The 13469-nt window shown below is 40.1% G+C and overlaps 1 protein-coding gene across 2 annotated transcripts in view; it reads left to right on the top strand.

Annotated features, from left to right (window-relative positions):
• Nucleotides 1-225: 225 nt before the first annotated feature.
• Nucleotides 226-13469, top strand: part of tmem131l (transmembrane 131 like) — a 44317-nt gene continuing 31073 nt past the window's right edge. For both annotated transcript variants that reach the window (XM_030054255.1, XM_030054248.1), the window contains exons 1-3: nucleotides 226-396; nucleotides 1177-1250; nucleotides 5163-5206. In XM_030054255.1, the coding sequence (XP_029910115.1) occupies nucleotides 273-396; nucleotides 1177-1250; nucleotides 5163-5206 (242 nt within the window). In that variant the 5' untranslated portion in view covers nucleotides 226-272. The remainder of the gene's footprint in view (nucleotides 397-1176; nucleotides 1251-5162; nucleotides 5207-13469) is intronic.

Here is a 13469-nt window from a genome sequence, read left to right as displayed (position 1 = left end):
CGCAAAATGGTCCCTTGTATGTGTATATTAAAAACTTATACCCAGATTACATGCACTCAGTTAAAAGTTTGCCAACTTCACCTTCAGCAACACACGCAAACAGCTTGGTTGCAAGTGACACTAGTGTGCGTCCTCGCTGCACAATGTGCTGCAGGCATGGGGCAGGGAGAGGGAGGGGGAGGGAGAGAGAGGGAGGGAGCTTCTGCTGGTGGTGAGAGAAAGAAAGACAAACGCAGCGAAACACAAGGCAGGCTGCTAGCTGAGAGGGCAGCATGGCGGGGCCACGGGACTTCCAACAAGGCAGCCACTGTCACAGGAAAACGTGGATTAATATACTACTAGGAATACTACAACTAATTTTACCCTGCGTACAGCACGGGGGGGCTCAGCTGCAAGGTCTGTAAACGCTGCTACTTTTTTCCCCTCTTGCGATGAACAGCCGTTGCAAAAAAAAAAAAAAAAAAAAAAAATGTAGCTAGGGCTGAGTTGACAGCAAGTCTAAATGGAAAAACGATGAGCATACCTGGGTGCTACAGTGGCACCCAGAGCACATAAAAATGAAATGGACGTACATTGTTCCGCTTGAATTGCCGTCGTTACATTTGACTTTGCTGTAACTTCAATGAACGCTTGAGTTAGTCGCTAACGTTAGCCTACCTGCCCAATTTGTCAGGCAGCTAGCTCATGTTAGCTGCCAGGTCCCTGGGCTGGTTGGTCCATCATAACGATATTCAGCCTGTAAAGTCGCTTCGGGGCTTAAAAGGGCACACTCCCAGCTGAGGTTACACATGTAATAAGGCTGTGCTGTGAATTAATGTGTTTTAATTCAGGACTAAACAGCCGTATGTACTAGTATAGTTGGGGAAGATGTGTTTTCACAAGTTATTCAGCCAGCGAGCTAACGTTAACCTTATTGCTAATCAGCCAGCTAGCTAATCGAACAGCCTTTGTCAGCTCACTGTGCCGAAGTCATTTTCTCGCTTGTTGGCATTGGTGATCATCCAGACTATCGCATCTCAACCAGTTACACTAACCATCAGTCTCTATGAAGATTTACAATTAGCAGTGTTTTTGCTTCGACAGCTAGAAGCCGAGGTGGTTCCTACAGACAGTGTTCACTTTGTTGACCAATTTTCAACGCAACATCTCACTTCTTCATTTCTTGTTCCCACAAAGCGCTGAGTCAAATGTCCACCAGCGTGGTCGAGGTCTGGCAACCAGAAGATGCAGACCCATTAGTCCCAGTTCAGGTAATCATGTTTGTCTTTGTATTTATACGCATAAGGGTTGAGGACAAAACAACTGATCGCCCGTAAAACTAAACACATTTGCACGTGTATGGACAGTGCATCACCCGCAGTGTTTGGCTGCACTTAGCAAACCTATTATGCATTTGCCCCAGTATGTAGGGAAAGAGCAACGACCATCCACGATTTTATGATCCCACAGTTGTGCAAATATCAGTTAACTAGTTACCTGTTTTCGGGAGAGTCTACACAACACTAATTAAAAACCAAGGCGGGAAGAGGTGGCCTGCCATGTGGCTCCTTATTTACTTGTTCTGTACATGGTGTTCATTGTTGAGAGCTTCAGTCAGTTGTGCCATAAGAGCATCATTATGCATGAGGCTGTCATGGGATATTGATTATTACCTTGCACTTAGCTGCTGCTCCGTTTTATTTGCATGATTTATTTGATTATACACCCTTGTTGCAGGTCTGCAGGACAGTGTCCTACACATTTTTAAGAGGACTGCCCTGTAAGGTGTTGCTGCATTGGTTTTAGTAGGCTGTATGATGTAATCGTGGAGAGTGACTAAATTGCTGTAGTGTTTACTAAGGACCTGTGCTGTCACCAGATGACTGTCACATTACCTGAAGGGGTGTGGCTGTAGGAAAGTTTTTGCAAATAGGTGTGAATAACCTGTTGATTTTCAAGAAAGTAATAAAATAATAATGCACAATAGGTCCAAGTAAGCAGTCAGATTTTTGATGAGTGGTAGACTGTTTTGAAACTTTGAACCTCATATAAAGACGCCATCCTAACCCCACAAAAAGAGTTGATTCGGTTGTCCACACACTATATTTGACATTCCACATCCTAAAGCGAAGGCTGTATTTTTCTTCATTGAGCTCTGCAGTCAGCACACATGAAACTATACATACTCTCTATCCTAAGGATAGGGTAGTTTCCTTAGCATTGAAGAGAATTACTAGATTTAATTCTTTTCTAGGGCAAAATGTATCAGGTGTTTGAGTTATTTTTCTCCACTCAGCTAATTAACCCCAAGCTTGCAGACTCAATTGGCAGATGCAAGAATCGTTGACATTGTTAGGTGTCATGTTTAGGTTGGGAGCAGTGAATGGAATGGCTGTCTCAGTTACATAGGCTGTGTGAAATAGAGCATGGCAGGGATTTCTTTCTTCTGTAAGCCAGCACTGCCCAGTAAGTGAGGCTGCTGGGTATTGCTGGGTGCACATATGGATAATGTATGTAGTTGCTTCATGGTAGGGTTTATCATAAAAGCAAAATTTTAAGCTTCAGCTTTATTTCTGAAACATGGGATAAATACTGTTGCCCATACACATTATGACATTTCTTTTTTTGACTTTTTCTCTAGTAACATTGTTTTTTATGTGGCCATCATGTGTATGCATACTCCTTGTCCTTAGTCTGTACAGTTATTCTATAATTGTTGTTTAGGTTTACACATCTTTCGTTCATCATTGGCCTATTTACAATTAAGCAGTCTTCAGTGGTGACATTTACTAATGAATACAGTAACAGGTGTCCAACACTGAGGGCTAAGTTTTGATTTCCAGTGGACAGGTTATATTTTTGTTCACTTGCAATCACTTGTCAGTAAACTTAAAAAAAACTGGATTCTTGCCTAAAGTGATTTCAACTATAAGGCAACCTAGCCCATTGAGAAATAGTGTGGTTCTTCATTTGAATAATCCCTGTGTTGTAATGGCTCACCTGTTGCAGCAAGCAGAAACAACATGTTCTGTCAAGGTTGTGCTTTACTATTTGTGAAATTGGTTTTGTCTCTCTCACTCAAGCCATTGAGATGCCATGTTTCAAAAAGGTACTGAAGCTACAGTACATAATGAAACAAGGGTAAATTTGTGGGAATTTTACAGTGCCTGTAGTTCTGATTTATCTTGAAACCAACTTCTCAGTTGCATCAATAGTTGTAACAAATCTTCTTGTAACATTTTGATGGGCTATCAGTGCCTCTTATGTATCTGCTACTGAAAGGATGCCTCAGTAGGAAAAAGCTAAAGTTTGATTTGTTTAAATAGGGCAGATAATGAGAAAGGGGTTTTCTTTTCTGCTACTCTTTCCTGCTCAAATTTTGTATTCTAAACGGCACTGATCAAATTTATGCCAAATCTGCAACTGAAGTACACTTCACTGATCTCCATGTATAAAGGTGTCCTTTATGTAATTGTACATTTGGCTTTGTAGCTTAATTGGATAGAATGCAATGGAGAGGGAATGGAAAAGCAGGAAAGAGGAGATAATGTGCATGACAAATCATGATCCATAGCAGCCTTCAGTGTAGTGTTGAACAAAAAGACACTGCACCCACATCAGTCCTCAGTTTGGGTTGTTTTGTGGTGTGGTCATGAAGCCAGAAGGCCCCAGATTGTTCCTATGGAAACCGTATGTTCTACGTTTGGAGAAACTGAAGCTTGGGAGGTAGTTCCTGTTTATCTCTGTGGCCCACGCACGGAGCCAGCTCTGCTGTTGTTTAGTGTTGTACAGCGCTGTCATACAGGACTACCTACTTAACAAACAATATTCAACCACATTCAATGAAAGTAAATGTTACTGCTTGCATGATTGTTGGTTGTTTTTGGTTTTTATGTAGACCCACTTAGGCGAGACCAGTGTTTTCCAGTGGGGTACACATACTGCGAGCAGCTTGGCTCCCTCAAGCCTTGCTCAAGGGCACCTTGATAGTAGTTGTTGAAAGCAAGGAGAGCAGTATAGATTCACTACTACCACCTGCATTTTTTTCTGCCCAGTCTTCTCTGCCCAATTTAGTGTATGCCATAACCCTGACCACTGAAACAACTGGAAGAAGAAGTTGACTGCACAGTTTTGTTTTTTTTTTTTTTTTTTGTCCTGCACCTCCTACACAACCCATGTTATGGTTTAAGCAAATAATGAATGCAATTAATATTTTTCCTTACAGAAACCAGGATACTGTGAAAAAACACACTAGGACATGATTTAAAAGCATCTTGTCATTTGGCATTCAGAGTGCAATGAAAGTTAAGCTTTTAAAAATATTTATTTAAAATCAAATTACTTAAAGACTTAAAGTAATTTAGATTCTTATTCTGCAGAAGTAGACATTTTCTGAAGTTGTTAGAAAATGCAATCAAGAACTGTATACCAGTATAATCTGCATTGGAGAGATATTAGATATTGGGAAATTTAGCCTTTGTAGATTTTTTGGCTTTTGAAAACTTTACTCATGCTCAAGTCTTTAAATAGTGGTGTCCTTTAACTGTAGTAGTGATTCCAAAAGGTGTCTAATACTGTGCCTGCAGTCGTAACTTGGCAGGCAAAGTGTTAAATTTTCCTTGATTTGCCTACTGTGGCAGTGAAAACAAACCGGATATTGCAAGGTACACCAAAATGAATGCATACATACTGTATATGCCTCTGCACGTGCAGAAACATACTGTTTCCTGACTATCAAGATAAAGCAATGAACTTAGAAAATACAGTTGTTTTTTCCCTTTCCTTCTTCAAACTGTACAGTGAGAAGGAAATTTTGAGTGCCTGTAGCCTACTATTCCACTTCTCTGTTTTGCATCATATTCATGTACAAGGAAATCAGGCCCCATATATTTTTGCAAAATGTAAACTCTTGGATGTTATGAAATAAAATGTTGAAAATGGCTGCACAGTGCTATTTATCACATCAGTTGTTAGTTCATCAGCACACGTCAAATTGTCAAAACCTCATTTATGAAAATCATCATGGCAACAGGAAGGTAGTTTGCCAGTGCAGTTGGCTGATGTTCCATAATGTCGACTATTGTGACTTTTTGTAGGCCACAGTGTGAATGCAAACGTAATAAATTATTTGTGGTTTGTAATCATGACCATGTTGTCTAAACTTTGTTTGTTTGCCTTTTTAGGTGGAGAAAGAGCGAAGAAAAGATGGTCTTCCACTGGAAGAAAGGTGTGCTTTTCATATTACGCTTAAGCTCAACATGAAACTGAAAGTATTTCTGTGTTTTCGCATGTTTGTATGGTATTGCACATTCGTGATAGTCATTCGCCAAGATGAAAAGGAAGCTCAGTTTAGACCATGTAATTGCCACATTGCAGCCAATGTTACCAGAAACTGTTAAGTCAGTCCTTACTGTGTGAAAGTCATACATAGATGCTGATCAGATCAGTAATGCACATCATCAGTTTTATCAAGTCACAGGACATTTATGAATGGCACTCAAAAAATAGGTAGAGACTTTCCACTAGACCACATCACTGCCAAATAAAGCCAACCAAAAACTGAATGTAACACCCATTACAGTGAAGTTATATTTTTTACTCGTCTCCTAAGTATAGGGTAGAATTGTAAGACACAGAAAATGAAGACTGGGAAAAAACAGCTCAGTGTGGGTTTGGTGTGTGAGCTGCACAATGGAAAAAAATAGGCTTACCTCTGCATTGCTGAGGAGAGATGGTTTGCTGTAGTGTAGACAAGTGTTGCTGGAGGAATAATATTTGGGGAAGGTATGTTTTTTTTTTTTTTTGTAATTTGTTCTCAAAATGTTGTATTTAAGTCCACATTCTTTCAATGGAATTATATTTTTTTACAAATTGTTATAGTTGGCCCTTATTGCATACTGATATATTTATGTAATAGTGTAGTGTTCAATGTGTAAGCAATTGATAAGGAATACCATGAATTAAACTAGCACCACACATTGCAGTTATAGTGACAGCATGTTTTTGTGTGTGTGTGTGTGTGTGTGTGTGTGTGTGTGTGTGTGTAGATAAATGACATGGTATGGTTATAGGGTAAAAGGACTGAAGTTTTTTTTTTTCCTGAAGAAGGCTTTTAAAAGTCTTCCCCTCTATGCAGGCTATGTTGTTTATGTTGGTGAGTGAGGGGGTGTGCACGGGAGGGAGTTTGGGGGCGTGTGTTAAGAGAGGCACAGTACTAAATTCCAGACTAATTTTAGAACTCCTTAAAAGAAAATGGAGGGGAGGTCTATCTTTCCCTGCTTTCTTTCTCAATAGAGAAGTCTGAAAAAATACGCTTTCACCAAAACATAAACAATGCATGGTATTATTACACAGTAATAGGCTAGTGATTGCAGTGAGTGCACAGAGGCACAACAGTTTTTGGGCTCACAGGATAGTATTGTTTTTTCCAGTCCCAGTCAGACATGTAGCCTAACTTGTTAAGCTGCTGCTGCTTCTGGTTGACGTGCTCTTCATTAGGAAGCACTACCAGAAATGGAGAGCCAAGCCCAGTATGTACCTAAACTGGACTAGCATGTTCTCTGTGCTTCACTTGAAGCTTAACTGTTTGTTAGCCAGAGATTTGCAGCTCAGCACACGATGTAATTTTTGCAGATTTATCTCTGCATGATATTTTTAATGCTCTGCATGATTTGCATGATACAATGCTGCATCTGAAGCTCCTGGATACCCTTTATTTGCAGCTGGTAGTATAAAATACGCTCCCTCTTTGCAACATATGCCAGCATCAGCACAACAACATCCCATGCTAGTAACACGCCCCTTTATGTCAGTACAAGACCCACCCCCTTACATCAGTGCAAGAGATGCCCGCACCACTGTGTTTAAGGTTAGGGAAAGAGGTGAGAGAGGGTGGGTTTTGTACAAGTACGGCAGGCTACAGACAAACCCTCATCTTTATTTGTGCGTACAATGATAACACTACCTAGTTTTAAAACTTAAAAAAGATTAGCATGTCAGTTAGTGTTATCACCGTGATAATGTGTACCAGACAGTTAGTAAACAAGCAGCTTGTTGCAATGTGTGACATTTTGATTTTTCTCTTTGGGATCATGATAGTTATAAGTTCTCAAAAAATTCTGCAATATCCAGAATTTTTTCCTTAACATACATTTGGTTTGACTTCAATGCAACAAACAGCTGAGCAGTGTGGCAGCAGGCCTATTTTAAAGTGCAGGGAGGTGAGAAAGGAGGTTTTGTAGTGCTGGTTGACCCCCAGACGTCCAGAGCTGTGGGCTGCGAGGCGTCTCGTGCCTGGGTTATCAGGCACTTGGCTGGGCTGCCATCACTTTCTCTCTGCTGAAAGAGCCAAGCAGGCTGGAGATAAGACAGGGAGGTAGACGTTAATGATGTCCCTTTCTGTATCCAGTCATCTATACAAATTTCTTCTGCTGTATGGATTTCTCTCTAGCTCTGTTATTTTAATCTCCATACTTTCTTGTTGTTTCCACAATACTCATGGTTCCTCCCCCTCCTTGTGTGCCTTTAAATAAATATCTGTTTCCCTGACACAGACTTGCTCTTAACCATAGTACAGTGAGACTTGAGGCTTTAATTCAGTGTCTGTCGTTCTTAATGTCTCATTGTTTATTATAGAGGAGTGTGAAACAGCAGTTTCCTCTGATCCTAACCTCTCCTTTGGAGCATGGCTGAGGTCACTGCTAACATTGACTTTATTTGAGTCAGATCCAGGGGATCAAATGGCACCAAACATAACTTGTTATTTCTGTACTGTGGCAGTGGACAGAACCCTTGGACTCAAGCTCAGTGGCATGCCTGTTGCGAGGCTGAGTTTTTCTTCAAGGGTAGTTGCTCTCGAATAGAAGGAGGAAAAAAAACTGTGCTTAGGTAAACTAACCCCTTCAGCAAATATATAGAATTTTATTTTCTATTTTATTTAACTTTTAATTAACTAGATAAAAAACACAAGACTCATTTCCATGTGTGACTTGGCCAAGAAGGCGCTGGAGCTGTAAGTTCCAAATGATAAACACACAAGACATAGTTCCACTAAATAAACAAATAAATATAAAAATGAAATAAAACAACAGCATGCTCCAGATAGAACTTTATTTTCCATAGCTCTTAAAAATAAGTTTCATTTTCACCTGGAGATATTAGGTCCTTTTTTAATTTGTAAATCCATTTGCAATGTGTTCCAAACCGTGGGAGCAGCAACACTGAACGCTTTTAGGTACATTAAATAGACACACTTCATAGAAGTATGAAGGGAGCATCCCCAAGATAGCTTTGTCAGCAGAAGTCAGCCAGTCAGTTAATCTACTCATGTGAGGAGATGACCATCAAACCATGGCATACAGGGTACAGTGATGAGTCATATGCTGAGCTGTAAATCTCAGTGCAGTATGATCAATTGAGAAATAAATATGCTTGACACTGAGTTGTGCCATTCATGCATAGCTAACACATCACCATGATCAAGAAGTGGTAAGAATATAGCAGACACCAGCTTCCCTCTTGCATTAAAAGAAAATTAATGTTAACCCCAATTTCTTGTCTTTTTTCCAAGATGATCAGTGTGAGGTATGAGAGTAGGGGTGTGTGATGACAGTATTAGATCATGAACTATTAAAATGTCTCCATGATCTGCCTTTGCGGAGAGTTCAGGAGTACCGTGTTACTGTGTCACTGCACATTCCTCATCTGTCTTGACACTGCTCATACACGTATTCAAAGTTATTTCCTCATTCAAACCTCAAATCACACTATTCTCTGGTCGGTTTTGCGCCCTCCCTACAGACACACCAGTAAACCAATAATAGCAAAAGGCATGCAGAGCCTTGAGTTTCTGTCCCTCCCCCTTTTTAATTTGGCAACATAGCAGCATTATTGACAATACGGAAGAGATGTTTCCTAAAATAGATTCAACATCAGTAATATGGAAGTGGTGTGGATTTTGCAAAATTATTTAGTCGGCTTTGCTATATTATACATTGCTTTACCATATGGAGACACATTATTTTACCATCTGTAAAGAAACCATCCAGAGGGCACATCATGACACAGTGTTTTTTTTTTTTTTGGTTTTTTTTTAAATCTTTATCCTGTAAAATTGTCATGCATTCTGGAGTAGGCCAAATCATTTTGATGAAAAATGTAGCTATTTGATCAAAATACTCTGATATTTTAAAGATTTTTTGCATTTCTGCAGCTTTTATTTAATAGCGATAGCAGAGAGGATCAGGAAAGACAGGGGGCAGGGATGGGATGACATGTAAAGAAGGGTCAAGTTCTGAAACGAACCAGGGTCACTGCAGTAAGGACTTACCTTCGATAGGTGTTAGACTGTCTACCAGTTGAGCCACCAGGGCAACTCCATTGACCTAATTTTACTCTTTACATTTGCTGCTGCCTACGCTTCCCCACACATAGCTTTTCCACTCTTCCAAACAGTGTTTGAGTTTATGCTGTTAGACAGGTTATGAATTACCAAGTAATTATAACCCTGCCAACAAGCAGAGAGCAAGAGCGACAGAAGCACTCGTTACATAACAGCTAAAACAATGCACCATCTCATGAAGCCAAACCCCAGCCAGCTCATTTGTGGTTGTTTGTGTAGTATTACAGTATATTGTAGGCTGCACCTTCACTCCAACCCTTGACAGCAAGGCATCGTAATGAGTAGAGAGAATGTCGCTGAACCAGGCCAATGTTTAAGCCCCCATGACGGCAGACAGGCACTCCTTTAAAGTGACTATGAGCAAGACACTGAATACCTACCTGCTCTTACAGCCGACACTGTCCTCTGGGCCACCTGTGGCAGGGGGAAAATATATTGAATTTTACAAAACAAACACAATTTTCTAGCATTTTATGGTGTGTTTCTCTTTGGGTGCTTCATCATAATAAATTCATTGATCTTAGGTTGTTGTGCTGTTGTTTTTATTCATATTCTTCCTAAAAGTGGTGATCATTTTGTTTTTCTATAATGTGTGCTCAGTGAAACTCTGAGCAGTGCAAGTCACCTGAAGTGAGAGGGGTTACTCTGACCAAGGAGGTTATATTTTTGTGCAGATTAGTCAGTTAGCTATTAGCTGTGACCACCAGCTTGTATTAGTCATTCTGTTGGTTGGTCTGAGTGAGTTCATTTAGCACCAAGATGGTCGCAGCTTACCACATCTAATGTGTCTGTCTATCAGCAGGATATTGAAAAAACCTGTGGGCAGATTTTTGGCATTGAATAGAGGGAGAGGCTTTAATTTGTTCTATTTAAGTGATGATCCAGATCTGAGATTTCATGAAGGAATTATTGCTGTTTAACCGCAACTACAACTCACAGAGATATGCTAGATTTCAGATTCTAGGGGTGTGTTTGCAAGGTCAAGAAATCATCTTAAAATTTAAGCGATATGAAAAGTGTATTTGGGTGTAACACGAAGTTGGAGAATTGCTCAGTGATGGCAAAGGTTTGCACTATCCAAATGCATGAGCGATCACTGTAATTTACTCTGACTCATCTTCCACTTAGTGCTGAAGAGACACTGCCAACCTCTGAGCTTTAAGATCTCAGTTCAGCATCATATGAATGCTTTAGTTCTTGTACAGCCAAGGATTTTTTTGCATAGGTACAGGTTTTTACAGCAGCCAGAAGCAGAAGGGGCTGTAACAAGCCTCAAACTAGCTTATTTCCTGTGGTTAATAACCATAAGCAGGCTATAAAGCAAACAGGCTGTCAGAGCAGTGAGCACATGTTCAACTTACATTTGTAGTTGCTTGAAATCTGGCTACTGCCAGCACCCTGCACTTGCTCAACAATGCTGTTTCTACACCTCGTTTATTTTTTCCCTTCTCTTGCACCAAACTCACCAGCTGGTCCCCATTGAGATTTGCAGCATCAGTCATTTCACAGAAGTACAGCAGGTTTGTCTTGAACCATCTTGTAAGAGTCAAATATTTTTGAAGTGAAGGTACTGACTATTCTCCCACTGACTGCTACAGTAGATCAGGAGGCACGACATTCGCATTCTTAACCTACACACAAAAACATAAATTGCACTAAGTTTGTCAAAGTGTGGCCACCGAAAACCAGTGGAGAGTTGCCAAGAATTTGACAAACCAAATGTGATGGTCAAATGTGGGCTGTAATCTATCTATACGTCCTGTAGTTTGCTCTTAGAGAGAAGTGACTATGGCGAGGACTCGGTGCCTACTGTTGAATAATCGTTGCACCAGCATCACCCTGTCTCATGTGGGTGTGTCATATTATAGAACATTTTAGACAGGTGAAAACAGCAGCACCCATTTGCAGCTCATCTTTTATTTCAAAGCTACAGAAAGGAGATGTGTCAAGTTTCTGTATATAGCCTGAGCTGCTTAGTCATTCTCTCTCTCTCTCTCTCTCTCTCTCTCTCTCTCTCTCTCTCTCTCTCTCTCTCTCTCTCTCTCTCTCTCTCTCTCTCTCTCTCTCAATAATGTGATGCTACCATCTATCCCTCTGCCTTGGCTTTGAAGTGGGATCATTCTATGGCCTCCAAGTGATATGAAGCTGAAAAGCTCTTATAAAGCCGTACTCTTTCTTCTTACTTTTTCATTCCTCTTCCTCTCAGCCTCTCAGTGGTGTCCGGTGCAAAGCTGGAAGATGAGGGGTTGGGAGGGTGGTGGTGCTGGTGGCGGGGGCGCTAATTTTCACACCTCCTGCCATTTTTACGTCCACTCTCCTGCCAACTTGAATCCCAGTCTCTCATTACCCACCACATTGCAAATAGACCTCTGTCACCATTGCTTCAATATCTGTTTGAGAAAAATGGCACTTGGGAGTCTGTGTGGAAGCTACAGGCTTTGTGTGTGTGTCAGGGTGGTGGGGCAGTGCACAGTGTTTATTCATAGTGCAGGATGGTAATTCAGTATTTTAGCCTAAATCTTTCAAAATGGTCAAACTGAAATTTTGATATCAAGTTATCGTGTCATACAATGTTTTAAAATAACAACAATAATAAAAAGCAAACACTAATTAAAATGTCTTGTAAAATAATATTTGAAACTAGGGCATATTATTTGCTTTATACTTTATAGATCCACCTAGTGGTTCTATAATGTGATGGAGAAATTGATTGTTTAACAAGTGATCTTGCAGGATTATCATGATACTAATTTAGTCCATATCACCCAGCCCTAGATATTAATGTAAATTCAACCTGTTGTACCTTTTTTGTGTTATCTCATTGCTCCCTGGATGGTTGTGATGAATCTAAATGATCCACAGACAATCAAAAGAGAGCAGGAAAATAGAAGGACAAAAAGCGTAGCATTTGTTGTGGAGCTAATGAGCTGTTCCTCACGTCTTTTATTCCCTAACCTCCTACTCATTGGGGTTGGGGGGTGGTAATCAACACACTTGATTTGGCCAGAGCCGAGGAGAGATAATTGCCTGATTTGGGCTTTCATCTTTTTCAGTGTTCTTTTAGTGTCATTGTCTCAGTACTGATAACATCTTTTTTTCCCTCCAGTTTGAATGTTAAGCTGGCGAGCTGTTGTTCGTAGCATGATCGTGTTAATTGTGGCTTTGAAACAGATGGCTTACCAATTACTTGGGTGAAGCTAGATGTAAGATGGAGCACAGTTAGCATGCAGTCTCCATTTTTTTCCTTCTGTTAAATCTACACTACATTACATACATTATATACATTTTTTTGTAGATGTTAGATGTTTTTGTTGTGATGATCGTTACTGGTTTTTCTTTTCACTCCTAGAAGTTATGTAATAAACAATATAAACGCTTCCCAGAACAGAAGACAGAGGTTTTAAAATGATCTGAGAGCTTCTTGTAAGTGCCGCCGTCAATGGTCTGAACTGAGATCACCCTGATAAGTTGAGGTCAGAGCTTCGCCGTGGCTTCTGCAGCATTCATATCACTCAACTTCTGGTTTCACTTTTAGCAGGGAGCAGTCATACTTTTTACATACTTTTACATACATAGTTTTTGGAGCAGTATTTTCAAGATGTAATGTGTCATTTATACCAAGATGTTATTTTTTTATTGATAGATGTATGGATATATATTAATGCTGGGGGAACGTGTGTTGCTAGGACGTTGCTTTTGCTGTGTACCAGCAGTTGGAAGACAGTGACCAGTGGATTTTTATTTGATTTTTATTTTTGTTTTAATTATTCACAGTGAGGTTTCTTTTTTTATTTCTATGACTTCAATATGGATTTGTTGTTCACAATGAAGCATTATCAGGGAAAAAATACCATGTCTTTTTGGGCTTTAATGCATCAAGTACACAGGACGTGCGACCTTCTGCATCACTGGGAGTGGATAACCAACGCAGGCAATGCAAGTGAGATTGCTGCCTGAGGAGGAGTATGTCCAGGAGTATGAAGTGTGCATTTATTATATAACGATATTTCCTGTTCCACATGAAATGCATTTTAAAATTGAATATTGTTTTTACATCAGGAGAGGTACAGCGCTGGTTCTTGTTTCTTGT

The sequence above is a fragment of the Myripristis murdjan genome, chromosome 1, assembly GCF_902150065.1.
Source record: "Myripristis murdjan chromosome 1, fMyrMur1.1, whole genome shotgun sequence".
In the NCBI taxonomy this organism is placed as follows: Eukaryota; Metazoa; Chordata; class Actinopteri; order Holocentriformes; family Holocentridae; genus Myripristis; species Myripristis murdjan.
Note: the sequence above shows the minus strand (reverse complement) of the source record. Positions and strands in the feature narration are given on the sequence as shown.